General features: G+C 36.7%; 2 protein-coding genes across 3 annotated transcripts; both read right to left on the reverse strand.

Moving 5' to 3' along the window:
• Nucleotides 1-750: 750 nt before the first annotated feature.
• Nucleotides 751-6,820, reverse strand: bmi1a (bmi1 polycomb ring finger oncogene 1a). The gene is made up of 10 exons (XM_079862972.1): nucleotides 6,720-6,820; nucleotides 3,977-4,109; nucleotides 3,780-3,876; nucleotides 3,466-3,521; nucleotides 3,175-3,225; nucleotides 2,979-3,084; nucleotides 2,709-2,751; nucleotides 2,487-2,585; nucleotides 2,182-2,262; nucleotides 751-1,984 (listed from the first exon to the last, which is right to left on the reverse strand). The coding sequence occupies exons 2-10, from the start codon at nucleotides 4,092-4,094 to the stop codon at nucleotides 1,664-1,666; spliced, it is 972 nt and encodes a 323-aa protein (XP_079719098.1). The 5' UTR covers nucleotides 4,095-4,109; nucleotides 6,720-6,820; the 3' UTR covers nucleotides 751-1,663.
• A 243-nt stretch (nucleotides 6,821-7,063) lies between these two features.
• On the reverse strand, nucleotides 7,064-11,321 carry commd3 (COMM domain containing 3). Of its 2 annotated transcripts, none has more exons than XM_079862973.1 (8): nucleotides 10,785-11,321; nucleotides 10,010-10,121; nucleotides 9,814-9,877; nucleotides 9,695-9,729; nucleotides 9,415-9,475; nucleotides 9,276-9,332; nucleotides 9,135-9,188; nucleotides 7,064-8,084 (listed from the first exon to the last, which is right to left on the reverse strand). In XM_079862973.1, exons 1-8 carry the CDS (start codon nucleotides 10,918-10,920, stop codon nucleotides 8,025-8,027), a joined length of 579 nt encoding a protein of 192 aa, XP_079719099.1. In that variant the 5' UTR covers nucleotides 10,921-11,321; the 3' UTR covers nucleotides 7,064-8,024. The 2 variants fall into 2 exon arrangements, with proteins under 2 accessions (XP_079719099.1, XP_079719100.1); XM_079862974.1 differs by lacking the exon at nucleotides 10,785-11,321 and adding an exon at nucleotides 10,551-10,736 and having other exon boundaries at nucleotides 7,855-8,084.
• Nucleotides 11,322-18,682: the final 7,361 nt, after the last annotated feature.

Raw genomic sequence — 18,682 nt, forward strand, 5'->3', positions numbered from 1 at the left:
GCCAAAATTAAAAATAAAAGCCATAATCCTGTTCCAAACGTTAACCTTGACAGAATTAAATCTCTTGGAAGTCCCAACATTCACGGAATAAGACCAGACCGACCAGATTATAACTGACCTGTCAACTAAAATATAAATCTGTAATAGATGAACCACATACCCCGTTAAAATAAATAGCTTTCATTACCTCAGTGTAAGTGCAAATAATTCAGTGCAAACTGTCGAGACAGTGTTTCCCTCCTTCCCTCACGTTACGGAGAGATTCACCGACAGACTTTCCGTTTCTACGACCAGGTGTGACTATAGGTAATGTACACAGGCTATGAAGCCACAACTGGAGAAGTTTGTACCTGCCTCTCAATACCTTCGTCACAATAGACTTTGAAACCGGTCAAATGGATTTAGTCATGTTTACCAGATAGCATAGGCTTCAGTTAGTAGGCTACACCACACGAGCATTTAATAGTGTTCATCATGCGCTATGGACATATTTTTGCTCTATGCAAAAAATAAATAAACGGCTATTCTATAGGCCTACTACATCACCATTATCACCACTTTGATGGTTATTTCTTGAAGCTTGTAAACTTTAAAAGTTTAGCACCATAATAGGCCTAGCTAGCCTACTTATTTTACATAATTAGAAATCCGAATACATTTATTCGGATGTTAAAGTAATGCATGAATACTTTTGGTATTTGTAGATTTCTCTATCTATTTTTAAAGCAGCATTAAAACTCAAGGCGATGTGAAAGTGTAAAATGTTTATTTAGATGTTTTATACTGTGCAACAGTCACAATACAATAGCTGTCAATAGTCTACAATCGACCAATAAGACAATGAACACTGAAGACATCAAAATCTTGTCCAGAAGGAGAAGTTGGGGGTAGGCTATAACAGTGGCTGTTTGTCAAACGACAAATTCGTGTATGTAATAACTTGAAAAGCAGTCTGAAAGATATGTGTGCATGCTTTACAGGACTTGAGCATGACCTCGAGACCAACCTGACGGCCCGAACCGGCACAGTGGAGCATATCGTACAATAACTGCAAAAACTAAACTTGAAGAACTTCTAATAAAAATGATTAAGCCGAGTAGAACTTAAAAGTTTAATTTCTTTATCCCTTTGAACACGCAGTTCTAATATAGTCTTTTGTCATTTAAATTTGAACTATATAGGCTATATGCCTTTCTTTGATATATTAAAGGCAAGAATATACCAGGAATGTACAGTAGCCTAACTACCCCAGAAAAGGCAAACTAAAATCAAAAGTAAATGTTTTTTTTTTTTTAATCATGCTTTTAAAGAACATTATAATACACATGTAAAATACAAGCAACAGATAACGCAATTTGTTTAGGGAAAATGTAGACCAAGAGTAAAAATATATAAAAAGGTATAATTCAGTCATTTCTGCATTCTGAAAATGCCGCAACCGTCGCTGTGCGCTCCACTTTGCAAACAAATGGGCCTCTAACGTTCTCACACAAACTTAGAAAATCCAGCAATGTGTCGAAAGAAGCGCGTCATTTCCACTACGTTAAAGTTACAAGTATAATATACTGATAATAATGACAAAAAGAATGGCTCTACATGACACTACGTTGGCATGGAAATAGCTGGATTATGTCTGGCGTTGGCTTTATCGTGTAGTCTCTTCTCATCCCGACGATGTGGAAGATCCGTTCAGCGCTGTCTTTCGCACTTTGTTGCCAAAACTGAACTGTCGATTTGGGCTTGTCATCGTCGTGCCGTTAATAGGGTTGGAAACATGGCTGAAATGAGGCTGAGAAGGCTGAACCAGTGTGCTTGGACTCGGTAGTGGTGATGATGTGGATGGGACTCCAGCGGGACTGCTGGCCTTGTCGCTGGCTGAGTCGCTTTCAGAGCGGTTTGTGCTGTTCACGCCATCTTGCGGGTGGGTAATCTTCATTTTTTTACAGCTGGGCCGAACGCGGTATTTCAGAGGCAGTGGTCCATTCTATGTAATGTGCGATAATAACAGAAGGCACTTTATCATTTAACGCCGGATGCTGAGCAACCAAAATTTGCTATCAACAAAGCAACCAATTATCATTCTTAAGATATTTTAAGATACATAAATTACGTTTTAAAATGGAGTTTGTAAAGTCACAGTTAGTTCTAGATTTAGCACTAAAAAAATATTCGAGAACTTACTCTTCTCCATGTGTAGATGTAGGCAATGTCCATTAATGTGTAATAATCCTTCAAAGGCTCATCCTCATACATAACTTCAATCTATTAGAACAATAGTATTAAAAACAAGCACCAAAATCACACTGAAATAGATGCAAAATCAGAAAATGATAACAAATACCATATTAATACCCTCTTTATTCTAAATGCAATGAAACACTGGACTGCATTACTGTAATATCTGTAACAAACTACTAAGGTTTAAAAAAGGCCAGAAACTCTTTTTGCAAATTAAACTACATCCACAATAACATTGATCACATTACCTGGAAAGTAGGGGGTATATCCATTTTGCTTCTCAGAAATTTCCTCAAATGCATCACAGTCATGGCAGCAGGGCATTGTAAGTATCTTTTATTATTAACCTGTTTTTAACAAAAATATTTTATTCAGATAAGCTTTATTGGTCACCATTATCACAGAAAAAAAAAAACTTAGCAACTTAAAAAACTTTTTTAATAAGACTCAATATTCAAGATCTTAATTACCTCCTCATTTTGCCTCTCATCTGTGCAGCCTTGCTGTTGGGCCCTAAACAATAAATCGTATAATTGTAAAAAAATTAAAATTAAAAACAAATTAAAAAAAAAGTGCAAAATTATAACTTGTCAAAAAAAAAAAACATGGCAATTTTTTTTTAGCAAATATCTTTATCATTTAGTTAACACTATAGCAGAAAGGCTACTTCAAAAATAAAGGCTATGTTACACTTTTACAACTTTTATAACAGAATACACTGACAATAAAAAAAAACATACCTTTGATCAAAAAACTCAATTGACAAACTGATTATCTCATCATCTGTGATGATTCGCTTGTCTTCATCAGCAACTTCCCCTCGATCCTCATTTGATCCATTTGCAGCTTTGAAATAAAATGAAAGAATAGTATAGCTGTATGACACTGTTCAAACAGTTACCTGAACAGTTCAACAAACTTGTTTTCAACACTTACCATCAACAGACGGGTGTTCAGCATAAAAATCTCTTCTACGCTTCATTTCATCTGCACAGAAAACAACATTTCAGGTTTCCTTGTTACCTTGTAATTATACAATTAAGTACTGATGAAATTAATTAACAACGTACTATAGGGTTAGGGTTTGGTTTAGGGTTAGCTGCATGTAATTATGCATCATTTATTACAGTAATGTTACACATGCAACAAGGACACTGACATTTCCAGATCAAGCATGTGTGACTAAATACAAACAATAATTACAATCTTATACAGTGACTGGCTTACTTTTGAAAAGACCAGGAACCAACTTGTATACAATGTCCTGTAGAGTTTTGTCAGACCTGAGGGAGGAAGGGTAGATGTTGATCAGGTAAAGGTCAGGTATTTTTTATTGCAATTTAGACAGTCCTGTTGCGACCAACTCAAACGTTATTTCTTAATTATTAAAAGGCATCCACAATAAAAAAAAGAATATGCTAAATAAATACATCATATCAGATAAAAAGGAAACAGGATGGTGAATATTTTTGCAAATCAGTATTAATTATTACTATTACTTAGTGGAAAGATGGAACAGACAGTGTGATTTTAAAGGTTACCGAATATTGAGAAGTGGCTTCGTTTTGTGGACCTGCACATCACATATGGGACAGTATTTACTGGTTTCCAGGTACCGGACAATGCACATTTTACAAACTAAGGATCAGAGAAATATCACAGGATAAGACACAACAACATATGTTGCATGATATTCAAATATAACCACAGAAAATAGTGCAGCACATCTCATACTTACATGAGTGCAAGCATTCTATGATTGTTGTTGCATCTATGAAATATCCACCACATAAGACACACATCAAATGGGGATTGAGTTCTGTAATCTTGATCCTTGTTGTACGATGCATCGTCATGGGATGGAAAAGAGCCTGCAAGGACATCAAAATAAGATGAACAAAGGTTTGCAGCTAAGCAAAAGCCAGAGTGAAAATTATGACTACTCAATCAACTGAGAGGCTAACATTTTTGTTTTTGTGGACTGTTGTGTATATGCAGATAACGGAATTGGGGCAATTAACAATCGCTTAACAACCATTAAAAATGTTAGGTCAACTCCTAAACATGGGTCTTCGGTGCAGTAAAACCGCACAATTGCGATGTAAAGCGATCGTTAAATCGCTGCAAAGTCAGATTCATGAAACACGACATGACAGCTCACTGCACACCGGCTATAACGCATCCGTCATGAGATTCTACGTAGGCTAAATTAACTTTACATGACAAACACTTTATAGAAACACGTTTCTATAGCAACTAAAGCTGCGTTACATGGCAACGTACCAAGCAGCTGAAATGGAACATTCCGCGTAGAAAACGAAAGCACTGAACGCGCCAATTTTGATTTAAAACCGAAATCTCGCCGATTAAATAAACTCTATATGAAATGTTATGCGATAACGGCCTTCCAAAAATACAGTTTATCTTAAGACCTCACATGAAGAGCTGAAATAAAAGAATGAACAGCTTTATAACCGATGATGCTGACCTCCGTTTTGCCTTGACAGTCTCTCCCTGGGACTTCTTGACTAATCTTGCAATCGCCCATTGCTGATGAATGCACCTTGCATTAAACTAATAGGCTACCCGTTTGACATAATGACTATCGTCATACGTTGCTATAGTATCAGCCTACTGTTCATTAATCCTGTTTTTGAAACACATTATTAGGTCGGGGCATTCACTGACAGCCGAAGACAAGTGCTATAAAGTGCTGAGAGAGTTCACAACAATGAGAAACGATCAGAGTAAGCAAGAACTTTAAACAGAACACATAATGATGAACGTGAAACTTCTCAAACTCGTGCTGGATGAAGCATCCCAAAGTAACCTGCATATAAGCTAATTCTTAGAATGCGTTTTGAATGTTAATTGGGCAATGTTTAGCCTACTTGCTGTAATATAATCGTACATTGTCATGTGACAGTGACAAATCAAGCCATCGGACTAGCCTCCACAAAACTGCTCGAGAACTATAAGCAACCGACATAGTGATGTTACTCCACGCGAGAGGATATGTCCGTAAGACAGCTTTCAAACCAATATCGGTCTACAGAGGATTTTTTTTATGTTGACCTGTGCCCTTTCTTTTTAAATAAATAAAAGCCTTCATAGGCTAACATTTATTTAGTGAAACATCCACCAGTCAAACAGAAACGATACAAGAGTTCTTGTTCATGGTGCAAGCGTTTCGGTTGGTTATAAAACAAAACCACAAACATTCTGAACGCTGACAAGCATTCTGGTGGTGGTGATACATAGCCTAGAATAAGTAACTGTCAAAAGAAGGAAACGACCCTTATACATGAATTGTGCCACGTGAGAAAGTGCAGAGTTTACAAAGACCTGTAAATTATGACAGACCGGGTTAAAGTAATCAATATTCTAACACGTCACTTATAGATTTAGCTCTGACATTCACAACTTCAGGGAGTCAGGGAAGTTAGTCTACATGCAAAATTATTCACCAAGTCTTAAGGGAAAAGCTGCCGCTTCTAAATCAATAAGTGCGCAAGTTAATAATATTTTAAAAACACATTCTGAAACAACCCGCCGACAAAGTCCAATATTCATTTTTTTTTTCTTGACATGACAACACAAAGCACAACAAGGCTTCCGCAGAGTATATAAAGGGATAACTAGCCTAATTCTTGAGCTTAAATATTTTTAAAAAATCTAAATGGTAGAGTAGGCTATAGTAGACAAATGTGCTTTGTCAAAGTCCAACAAACTGATATAAGATCCATACAAACCTTGTGTAGCCCAAGTCAGGCTATCTAAATCAGCATTCTTCGGTTAAGTTGGATAAATGAAAGAAACCTCTAAAAACATTTGAAATACATTAAATAAGTAGCCTACCTGAGTCCATAAATATGTTGTTTTATCAACCACATATCTTCCGTGTAGTGAATGATTGCTGTCAACCACTGAAAGCTTTGTCTTTTACATCCGACAACGGGACAAGTTTAGGTTACCATGTAAATTTAAGTTAAGAAAACACACAAATAGGTACAATTCAGCAAAATAACAAGTTTTCCCGGTCCTAAACATAATACAGATCGCATATCTATAAAATTAGATAACTGCTCAATGTGACAACAATCGGAAAATCCTTTAGAATTCAGCCTCACATGAACAGACGACCCGTCTCTACCCGATTTCGCGTGCACATCAGGATTCATTAATAACTAAACCATTCCATTTAAGCCAGAAACACCAAGCAAACATGATGATGGCAATAACTGATAATCCTACAACAAAATGAGAATCATTCGCGCAGACAGGACACAATATTATTAGATAAATTAACTCAAATCTATAACCACGCGGAGAGACAGAGACAATGTTGCGGACGCGAGGCTGTCAGTTCCCGCATCCACTCTAACACACGTCTCCATTTTACACTCACAAAACACAGATGCATTTTGAGTACAGGGTCTGAAATTTGACATTGGTAAGGGAAGATATCGAAGAACACATACCTTACTGAGCTGGAGTGAATAGTCGAGCCTGGAGGTGGTTAGACAATGAAAGTTAGAAGTCGTTCAGTAGAAAATGAATACGAGCCAAGCGGCCATCTTGAAAAGGGCTGCAGACGCTGTCAATTGCAATAAGAGAACGGTGGAGCAGGGCGCATTTCAATAATAAAAAAAAAATAGAAAAGGTCCGGTTATCGATGTGTGTGCCGTGCTCGGTTCCAGATCTTGTAAGCGGTCTTGTATTTAGACCTCCCGCTAGTAAAACGGCCAGGCTGATGTGCGTTTTCTCTAGGCTAGCTCCTTCAGTCTTCTCTTTGAAAAATGCTGCGCTGATGGTTCAGTGGAAACTGACACCGTCCCCAAAATGGCTTGTAGTTCGACCGCCCCGTGCATCACGTGATCTAATTCCTTAAGGGTGGCCTGGGAATATGTGTCGGTGTATTCAGCGCTGCTCGCGTTCAGCAAATAACAAAGAATTGCGTTTCAAAGTCTGTTTGACTGTGGTCCGGCTCGTTAGTTTTACACAACAGCCGGATAGGTTCTTGTAGGTCAGCTTTGAACCGTTTGCTACTTTTGTCTGCAAAATGATCTCTCTCCTTCAACAGCTTTGGATACTGATTCATAACGGAGGCAAGATCAATTTACCATAAAACCCGAGTCACATATATAATCTATTCATAGACAAAGATGGTTAAACTAAATAGCGCAAATGTGTTGTTGAGAAAGCAATTCATATATTAGCCTATCACATGTTAAAACATTTTGTAGCCAACCTAACCCGATAGCCCGTTTCTGAATTAATTAATGGTGGTGAATGTGATGCAGATGCAAAGTAGCCTACGAAATCCACTTATGGTCGGGGGTCCCCTGAAAATAAGTGTTATTTTGCTTCTACAAACTCAATGTTATAGCCTATCTATCGCACAGAAACAAACATTCCGCATATTAGGATTGAATTATCCTATAAAATCCCGGTCCTCAACCTAAAGAATTTATAGTCAATATAATGCGTTATTTTTAGCAGTTGCCTATCAGTAACGGGATCCAGGTCAGACACTTGCGACAAATGTCGATTTCTTCGTAAACATGCGTTAATCAAGAAAGACAGCCGACTGAGTAATTACTCAAAGGCAGGTTTGCTCATATCAACGTATTTTTATTGTGGATTTTATGAAGAAAAAAGTTACAGCATATAGGCCTATTCGATATATGCGAGAAGAATTCATCAATAAAGAAACTGGAGCGCTGGTCCTGAAAGAAAAGACACTTTAAACCTCGGCATCCAAAAGACATTCAGGAATCCAGGAATCAAGACTGGGATGCCCTCTCGAGACTTTTTGCTGCGTCCTTCATTTTTCCAACCAAATCCTAAACAGTTCAAACAATCCAGATTATCCACCAGCAAATGCACGGACATGTTAATTAGGCTACAATGATTTATTTCACCATTTCATAGGTTATTTCTATATCTGAGGTCAACGTAAAATTAATGCGATAATACAAGTCTTGTAAGTGCCAAATCACTCTTTCATTTAAAGATGATCAGTTGGTTGACATCGTAAACTTCTCAAACTCTTTGTAGGCTAACAATAAACCTACAAAATCCTCTGAAAAACAGTTTTATAGAAGTTACCACACATGGATTAACACTCTCAAATTAGAAAACAGTTTAGTTTTGACAGTGTGTGAATGATATGTGGACTGCTCTTTTATTGAACATACAGCAAAGTCAATCAGTCAGTCGTGATCACAGATTAAAACATCAGTTTCGTCATAAATTCATTTTCACGCAGTGGCAACCTTTTTGGCTTCGGTCCGCTAAACTTGTTGGTCAACAGCTTAAAGATATTTGTTAAGTGATGTGACGATGATTGAGTGCATGAGAATTTTATGACTTGATCTTTCGACAATTCACCTTTGTGTCACCCCTACGACAAACACAGGCATCTGTGTAATGACTAAGATAATAAAATTGGCTTTTCCAGATGCAGAAACCCAACGCTGACATTATAGAAAATAATCAGGTAGGCCTACAGCTTTACCATGAACTAACGGGTTATAGCCTATCAATCAACTCTCAAAAATAATTATACAGAAATGTTAAATAATTTATTGCAATTTATCGTCTGTATGTTTCTTTAGACCAGGAATTCTTGTAAAATGAGGAAGGCCCACAAAATGCAACACTGTAGGATAAAGTAGGTTCTATGCTAAAAAAAAACAGATCTTGATGTTAATGAAATAACATGCAGACATGGCTCAAATATTGCCTAATAAAAGCAACCCAGACCTTTAGAAAAAAAACTTAATCAACGATCTAGGCTGAAGTAAATCATGTCATGTTTACTTGTTTTTAATTATTAATTAATTAATTAATGATAAAACAAACTAATTATGCAAATCGTTTAAAATAAATACCTGAAGTTGCTCCATGGTGCAACTAAAATTAATTTCCGAAGAAGCGCCACCCCTCTGCAAAAGTAACCAGAGTTTATTCAAAGTGAAGAAAAAACATTTACTGGACATATAGCTATTGTATATGTATCTGAAATTACATACCTCGGTGTTCAAAGAAATCAGGTATGACGGCTGATTGACTTTATGTAAATGACTATTCTGCCGAGAGAAACAATGATTATGAGATATAGGCTATAAGTAGGCTACTGTCAACGCTGACTAACTTAAAGAAACAACGTACCTTTATACAATACTCAAGACGCCATGCAGCATCAGTTATATGGGGAGGACATGTATCAATGCTGAGGAACAATAAAGAAATTTTTAAAAACCCGCTTATGGCTGCGGTCATATTTAGAGTTAGGCCTACATAGATTTTGCATGATTCATAACACTCTGCGAATCGGAAGATACTCAATATGGTTATGTGACGAACATAAAGGAGTATAATTTCCAATAAATAAATGTAATAGGTAGCAGATGCCTTTTACAATAAAATATTAAGGCTACCTATTTCTCACCTTGACAACAAATATTCCAAATTTGTTTTGTTTTTCTAAAAGAAAAGAAACATTTATTTTACTGCAATGCAACTGCACTTTAATAGCATTTAGATGAGCATTTTGATACAAAACATTACCTGGAGTGAAGTATACAATAAGTCCACTCTTTCGATCTGGAACCTGGCGTCTTCAAGACACGAGCTAAAAGAGCACACGATATATTCAGAGTGAAAAAGTAAAAATAAAGAAATAAAGAAATAAAGAAAAAAAAGAAGAAGAAGAAGTGCTGAACAGTTTCTTTTATCTTCAGAAGACCATTTCGGAACATGTTACCTAATTGTTGATTTATCTGCATTTTGCTTTACTCCTTCCAGAATGAAGGTCGTTGCCGCAGCATGACAGTGTTTCAGGGTAGTCTGATCGATGTGCTTCAATTCTGGGTGACCTGCGATAGATGAAAAATTGCTCTAAAGAAAAGCTGTTGTAGCTACTACGTGCGTGAGAGAGAGAGGGGGGAGAGAGAGGGAGAGATGTAGGCTATAGCCTTGCGTTGTTTGGAACTGAACCAGTTATGCTATATGCGATTTTGGCGATTCAAATGTACAATTATTTGTCATAGCAATCACATAGAATATGGGCTACAAACTGACAGAGAGAGAGTAAGCGGAAAAAAGGACACGAAAAATATGCTTAGCGGATAGCTAGCGCAGATGAGATAGCCTAACTTCAACTGTAACCCTAACTTTTTTACTTAGACGAAAGACAATGCAGGCCACTACAAGCATGCGTTTGACCATAATCAAGTAAATGTTCACGAGTCCTTATACATTCATTCAGTTCTTAAAGAAAAATAATGCAGTGTTGGTAATCACACCATAGCAGCTAATACGGCTAAGCAGAGGGATCATTGATGTACTGGACTTAGAACAATAGGCACACCGCGGGCACGGATGACGATCACAGTCTGTCAGTCCTTATGGGCTAGACGACACATAATATGCCAATCCTTAAAAAATAACATCAGAAAAAGACAGCGCAGCGCGACTTCCTTCTTGTGTAGAAAGAACCGGAAGTAATGCAGCACAAAGAAGAACCTCAACCATCTTACCTAGAACACTTTCGCGTCGAGGCGAGACCAGACTGTCGAATACGAGCTCTGTGAATATCGTAAATGATTTCAGGTCGAACACATTTGGATCGGCCACGTTTTGAAGCCCTTTCATCACTGATTCCGACAACTCCATTTTGAGCTGCAGCCTTGGTCACATGAGCGCGTCACGTCAGCTGATCTCAGGACTTGAATTGTCGGAGAACAGAGGCGCAACGCGTGCATTACTCGCTGTTTACATTATGTCCGTGTTATTTCCATAACCAGGATCAAATAAAATAAAAATCCTCACATAATGACTGATAACATCTCTGGCGAGATCTCTTCTATTTCCACTGCCTGTCCTGTCGTTATAGGATAAAACACTCGCCTGTAACCCTTTGTCAATCTGGCTACATGTGCAAGCAGCCTATTTCTTCTGCTGCATAACCTTTCATATTTCAAATGATATTAGAATGATTCGTGTGGAGGTTGGATTCTTAAATGCCTAGGCTACCCTTCTGACGTCTCACCGCTGCTTCCATACTGCTTTGAATCAACAAATTAAATAGCCTACCACTTTTACCTACACACCTTGCAATTTGTTAAGCGAAGATATATTCTGTCCACTCGATACGCTCAATTCTGATGAGCGACAGTAGCCCTGTTAATCAGTTGCCGAAGTCACGTTTGGGAGATAACCGTGAGCTACTGCTCAAGAGCTCTTTTATTGCAAATTAAATGTTATGTTTTTTTGAGCGAAACTTTAGAACTTTACATTTAGGTTACTACACCATGGAAAAGCCTACAATAGGCTACGTTCAAATAAATCTACACTTTCCAAAAACGCAATATAGGCTAACAACCGAAATTTTAATTTAGCCTTTACATTTTTTTAATGATAGCCTATAACCTACGCGTTTACAGCTATTACGCCGATTTTGTTTGTCGTGACCATTTCTCATTAGCCTATTTGAGCCTAAAGGTTTTTCACTAATGGCTACTAAAAAGTTATTGACGTCACATAGGTTCTTCAGAACACTGGTTTCTGCGTTCTTTAGAACACAAATAACTCATATTTCTCGTATGACATTCGGTAAGATCTAATTGACTCTAATTGGAATTTATTTTGTGTAGTGGCTAATTACAAATCAGCTTATCAAAGTTATTTTATACAAGCGACCATCAGCACTGAATCGATAAAACCTTAATTCGTAGCCTATAGCCTATAAAATGCACACTTTATCATATCATAGATGTTTAGAAATGTAAGAAACTATAGTACAAAATATTTTACCATGCATAGCTACTGTAAACACAATTATTTTGTCTCTTTGCGTTCAAGATTTATGAAGAAATGGTCCAATTTTATAAAATAGATAATGCAATTAGATAGGTCCGAAACACGTCGTAATAGCCTTTACTTTTCAGTTTAGAGAAAAGGTCTGCATAAATTGTCTGCACAAATCTGTGACAATTAACTTCAGCCAATTTATTTATAGGCTATTGATATTGTGACATGACGAGAATTTTTAATACAATTAATCTTAAACTTTGCTCTTCTTTTCTTGGTTTTTGGTCATTGTCAGATAGCTGCTGTCGAAACTTTCAGTCGCAGATCATTGTGATGGTCAGTAAAAACATATTAGCCTAATTAATTTAACAATTATTTTGGAACTAATTTAGTCTTAGGCCTATATCAAATTTCCTATAGCTACAACATGTGTTGTTCATAAAAATGTCGTTTCAACTGTTGTTTTATTATGTTTTGTAATATTTTTGCCAGCAAGAAAAATTACTGAATGAATGGTGAGATCCTCATATTTTTTTCCCTGCTAAAATACTTACGTATTTATTTAGGCTATTTATTTATTTATTTCGTTTAGGCTAAGTGAAATATTCATGAAAGTACAACACACTTCACAATATAGGCTAATCAATGATATAGGCCTAATCTATATTATACACTTTTTAAAGTAAAATGTTTTATTTTTATTCATAGGCTGTTTGTTCAAACATTTTCCCAAACTGATGCGATATCAATAGTTCTGCAATAAATGGCAGTATTGTTTTTGATTTATAGGCTAAATTAAGCTCTTTAACATCTCACCATGCAAGCAGGCTAAAAACATTCTGCTAATTGCGACATTTTTCTTTGCAAAGTTTTAGTAGAAGCCTTAAGACTCCTTGATTTTACGATACAACAAAGAGTTGGTCAGTAGGGTATTTACGTTACCACCCAAGTCAAATGGCATAGCTATAGAATATGCATGATGACCAATATTAACCTGTTTGTTAAAGAAGAACAACAAATGTAGAAGAAAAATAAAACAGTAGGCTATTATTACGGTCATTGCTCTGACTTATGACAGAAGCACCGTTTTGAGGCTAAACTGCTTCACGAACTAAACTGCTGTCATTAAAATATCCAGTCGACCTTGTCATTTCAGGGGTTACTCAAACACACCACGACAGCAGTTTAATGCTCTCAATTACTTCTCTTAGGAATGCATTATAGGCCCAAAATACCTGATAAAAACCTATCAACGTCATGATATGCAATTCGGCTAGCTGAAGATGCTTTTTTTTTTTTTTTTAACCCTCAAACTGAACAGCGGCCATTTTGGGTAATGCCCGAGACAAGAGGTTGTTCAACAAAATGGATGTGACGTGGAAAATGGATTAAGTGTTTCACTGAAAAAATTCCAGATGCCAAACAACCAGCTGTTAACTAAGGAGGCTCTTCAGCAGCAAATGTTCAGAAGAAAGTTCATGCTAATAGGGGACAACTATGTTTAAAATAACCTTTTGCGCCACATGAGATTTTTATTAGGGGGAGGAGATATTTAATAGCCATTAGGCTGTTTTATTAAAATAACAATTTTATTGCTTCGTGATTGTCTTAATAACATATAGCAGAAGCATATCAACAGCCTATAGCAAAGCATAATGCCTTTTAATAAGCCTAATATAAATATGATCCAGCAGTAAACTAAAGCCAAAAGTAACAATTGTAAAAGCAGGTAGGCTAGGCCTATGCCTAACTGAAAAAATAAAAGATAAAATATCTTAAAGTCTGAAGTAAAAATTTTACTTCCCATGATACTCAGTATTTGTTTCAAATGAAAAGGCATTATTGGTTCAGGTTGCATAGACGTGCGTTTATTTGTATTGTAGAAATTTCGTAATCAAACAATTAAGTAGGCTATTAAACCACAATTTGAACAAGTCAACAAATGTTTAGCTTAATTGATTATTAATTGCTTAATATATCCGTTAAATCGTTAAATTAAATCAAAAACTAAATAAAGGTTCTAAAAGGGGGTTCTCACAGCGATGACATTTTTTAGAACATTTTTAATAATCTAAAGAACCCTTTCCTACTAAAAAGAAACTTATGAGCAATGGAAAGGTTCCATGAATGGGAAAGGTTCTTCATTGAACCTAATGCCACAAAGTTGCTCTCCTGTTTAAAATTAATCTCTGAAGTCTCATTTATGGAGATAAGCAACATTCAACGATATATATATAAGGGGCAATAAACAAAAAATTAAAATGCCATTCTTCGATTCTCTATTTAGATTAATTTGTTTGCTTGCTTGCTTGTTTTTCTAGCGCACTGACAATCATTTGAAGCAATGTAAACAGACCCATTTATAAAGTGAGGCATTGATGTCAAACATGTATCCGTTCATCTGTTCCATATCTAACAAGCTATTAATTTATTTATTAGGCCATTTGTTTAGATTGCAAGCTCACTTAGTGGACGCCTTGCGACATAAAAACGTTTGGGTTCGTCTAAAATCAGCATCTTATTGGAATACAATAGCATTTTAATGGTTCTAAAATTCACCTCCAAAAAGTTTACAACGTGAACAGATTATTAGGCTATAATTCAAAGGCCAACATTGGGATTTCTAGGAACTAACTGGACGCATGACAAAGGAATCAAGTGGTGATATGGCGACGTAGCCTGTATAAACTGTCAAAACAGATCTTTTCTTTCTAGGCTATTTGAACTTCATCTGACACTTAAATGTTTTCTAAGTAGGAATGATTAAACCTGATCAATTAATCCCAACGTGGTGTGTTTGCTGCGTTTCTGATTGAGCATGACAATATTAAACTGAGTGACTTTTTAAGTTTTTAATTACGAATCTACTAAGCATTCATAAGGGGGAAATCATATTTATAAAATTTTCTAAGAGCAAGTTAATTGTTTAACAGGAAAATAATGTCAAAAAATAAAAGCGATAAGATAGAAAGGAAAAGAAGAAAGGAAAAGCAAAAAAAAAAAAAGAATAAAAACACAAAAATGGAACCAGGAAGCACAAATTATCTTAAGATAGCCTAAAAAAAATAGTTTTAAAAAATGTTGACTTTAAAAAATAGCCTACTTTTTATATAAAAGGGAGTTAGCCTACAGTTTGGCTGTCATTGTTGTAAAATGTGTCTTAGAAAATATATTAAAGAAATGCTAACATTAATTCCCTGTAAAAAAAAAACCTAACAATGAAATAAATAAATAAATAAAGTAAACAAACAGGCTGCACAGCATTTATTTTGTATGATGATCTTATTTTTTAATTACGTCAGCTGTCAGGCCATTTCTCGTGAGGTGTTAAGATAAAGAAAGTTGACCTCATTGTAATGTGTGTGTGTGTGTGTGTGTGTGTGTGTGGGGGGGGGGGGGGTCCTAATGGTTACGTCTCCTTTAAGACACGCGAGAGGGAACTTTCGTTTTTTGTTTTGTTCTTGAAGGAAATCATGTCAATTCAAATGTGACCATGCACTGAACACGAGCATCATGGTAGCCTATATCAAATGGACGAAATGCAAATGATCGAGTGCGACTAAACACGTTCTTCTCATTGTTCTTTGGATCGTAGATGCACATCGCCAAGTTGTTTGGGTGAATAAAAGTAGGCTACAGAAAATTGCATGCGTGGAAAAGTTAACTGTTAGTTTTAATAGCCTACAAAGTCGTATACGGCTACACATTTTATCTCTTCGGGTAATTTTGTCAAGATTAAACCGTTACTTTCATTTGCACACCACAGATGGCTTATTTAAATATTTGTCGTTTGATCATGTCGTCGAAATAAAAAAATAATAGGCTAATCATTTTCACGATCCCCATCGAGATTCTGTGAAGACGACTGTAAATTTGCGAAGACAAAAGAACACATTAGCCTATACCGCAACACCGCAATTATGCTGAGCCTCAACTCACAATAATCCTATTTGCTTTGGCAATGCGTTTAACTTGGGCTCGTGAGAGCTATATTTGTTCACTCACTGAACGTATAATAAAATACACGTTTGCTCACTTCCCACTGATACTAATGATTTGCCCCCTCGATTTTACAAGCCGCCGTGTTGCTTCATCCTGTGAACTGTAGGCAGTTTATTAGTGAGGTTTGGGAAATCCTAATGTTCTTCGTGCCAACCCCTTGCTCTATCTCATTCAGAGTGGGCACAGTGCCAAAAGAGAGTGCTGTGAGTCTCCGCCCCTCCCTCTAGTCCTACAGCTTATTTGTTAAGGAGTAAACAGATCACGAGCTGGACGAGACTTGTTGCTTTATATCTCCGTATTAAAACGGTGATGTCACAATGCGCAGAATACAAAACTCAGATTGCTCTGCAAAATTTGCAAATGGATGATCTTATTATTTGTCAGTTTTGAGCATTAAATGAGAGGAGCCCTTTTGTGATTCTTGAAATGTAGGCTACTTTAACTCTCAAGATGTTGACTTTTGATTGCTCAAGAGGCCATTCAGCAACATTCTGGACGCAGAAAAAACATGACATGGTTTTTACAGTCTGTGTGTGTATGTGTGTGTGTGTGGCCCCAACTCCACAAAGATGTCAATATCCGAAATCCTTTTCTTTGTGGGAACTTTTTTTGCTCTCCATGAGTAAAACAGCTTATAAATCATACTAAGTGATGTTTTTTGAAAATGTTAAAATGCAGAAAGTTTTCTTTGATGGGTAGGTTTAGGTGGGTGTGTGTGTGTGTGTGTGTGTGTGTGTGTGTGTGTGTGTGTGTGTGTGTGTGTGTGTGTGTGTGTGTGTGTATGTGTGTGCGTGCGTGTACGTGCGTGTGGACGTGGTTTCAGGGAGTGACTCTGCCCCCTGTAGGAAGCAAAGCCATCTTTTTGTGGACCAAATTCAAATCAATCACCACAACTTTTTTCTGCATCCAGAATGTTGCTCGCTATATCACCTCTCGAGCAATCACAAGACAACCAAATCAAAGGGTTAAAGTACATTTCAGGAATCACAAGAGGCCATGGCTCCTGATTTAAAGCTCAAAATGACAGATAAAGCTGTATTGAAACGATGTGTATTGTGAAAAGTGTTAGATACAAATAAATTTGACTTAACAGCGCTTTTCAGCTTTTATTAACATTGTACTTGTTGTTAGCTTATGTGTAGGCTATGTTTTCGACCATAACATATTTAATTGTGAAATGTTTTGCTCTCTAAGTTGGGCAATCAAAACAAACGTTTTGACAAGATGAGCCATGGAATTTGACCAGGCAATTATTGATAAAGGCCAGGACAAAATCTCTTTACTTGTCAATAAATTATAAATAAACAGATAGGCCTATTCGTAACATGATTTTAGGACCTTGCCGTCATAACTTTGTGGAATTTAAAATAGCATTACGCCTATTTAAATTAACGAATGCTTTTATTGAAAATCGGTCAGCAAAATTGACCGCAACCACTGACATTGACTTCTGGTCGAGTTCTTTAACAAAAGGAATTTTTATAACTTGGATTTAATTTTATTTCTGAATTATCGCTGTTATTCTGACAGATGTTTTTAACATAGCCTAACCCCAATCTTTCACTTAATTTTAAACTATTCATACTTCGCCAAGGGACCAAAATTACTTAAGATTTCATTTCATTGCATCACGAACAAAACGTTCCAAAACCGTGAAATTTACTTTTTCGTGGTTACAGAGAATGTCACACGTAGGCCGCAGACGCGCGCGCACACAAACATATAGACTACATGAAGCGGGGGCGCAGCCGTTGCCGCTTGATGGCAGTGGTGGGATGTAAGTATGGGCGTTGAGTCAGAAAAGACCTCGTTTTTTGACCGTAATGGCCACATAAGCCAGTGGTGAGGGACAATGACCAAACGGTTGGGCAGTCGAGAATTGAAATATGGCTGAAATTCACAACCAACGAATGGTATTGCACAATCTAGCTGAACTTCAAAACGGCCCGGGTTGCTATTGTAATGTTTTAGGCTATTTACAATTTCGATCGATCTGATTTGTCACCAATTCCGTATAGATATATTGCTTAGTAGCCTAGGCTATTCTGCCTCAATGATTGCCTCACACCGCATCATGCTTTGTCTTATGTTTGATTAATTTATTTGGTAGGCCTATACAAGATTTAGGCTAAAGATTTAAGGAAGATGTTAATAATAATATTAAAAATGAATTATTAAATACAAATTATTAAATAGCCAACTAATATAATATAGGCTAACCAAAGTTTGAAATAATTCACAATTCTTTAGGCTAAATATTTATAGTTTTCTTTTACCTAGCCTACCTAACATGTCAATATAAATAACGCTTGCGGACTTTTATTACTCATTTTATTTTTTGTGCATTTAAAAAAAAAGACATGCAGAGCGTAGCCTACTCGATTAGAAAAAGTCTGTCGCGTATTTTCAAAGATGTGCGGTCCACATTCACCCCAAATGCAGCTTTTCAGCCTGGTTTTATTGCTTGGCACAGCGTCGCTGCTGCGATTTTCCTGCGAGCGTCAGTGGGAAAAGCAGCCGCTCAAGTAACACCATATTACCCGCTGTTCCTTTGCATTCAGCGGAACGGAAAACCGAGCTTCATTCCTCTTTTTGACACATTTGGAATTATTCCTGCTCTTCC

Source organism: Squalius cephalus (assembly GCF_949319135.1).
Source record: "Squalius cephalus genome assembly, chromosome: 25".
Lineage (NCBI taxonomy): Eukaryota > Metazoa > Chordata > Actinopteri > Cypriniformes > Leuciscidae > Squalius > Squalius cephalus.

What these genes read in the sequence shown, in the direction of transcription:
- commd3 (XM_079862973.1), bottom strand. Translation starts at nt 10,920, where the DNA reads ATGGAGTTGTCGGAATCAGTGATGAAAGGGCTTCAAAACGTGGCCGAT. An exon ending in TTGGAATATTTGTTGTCAAG is followed by an intron (nt 9,476 to 9,694) that starts GTGAGAAATAGG and finishes ATTGTTCCTCAG; the next exon opens with CATTGATACATGTCCTCCCC. An exon ending in GCACCATGGAGCAACTTCAG is followed by an intron (nt 8,085 to 9,134) that starts GTATTTATTTTA and finishes TGAACTGTTTAG; the next exon opens with GATTTGGTTGGAAAAATGAA.
- bmi1a (XM_079862972.1), bottom strand. Translation starts at nt 4,094, where the DNA reads ATGACGATGCATCGTACAACAAGGATCAAGATTACAGAACTCAATCCC. An exon ending in GGTTCCTGGTCTTTTCAAAA is followed by an intron (nt 3,226 to 3,465) that starts GTAAGCCAGTCA and finishes TTTTCTGTGCAG; the next exon opens with ATGAAATGAAGCGTAGAAGA. An exon ending in ATGAGAGGCAAAATGAGGAG is followed by an intron (nt 2,586 to 2,708) that starts GTAATTAAGATC and finishes TGTTAAAAACAG; the next exon opens with GTTAATAATAAAAGATACTT.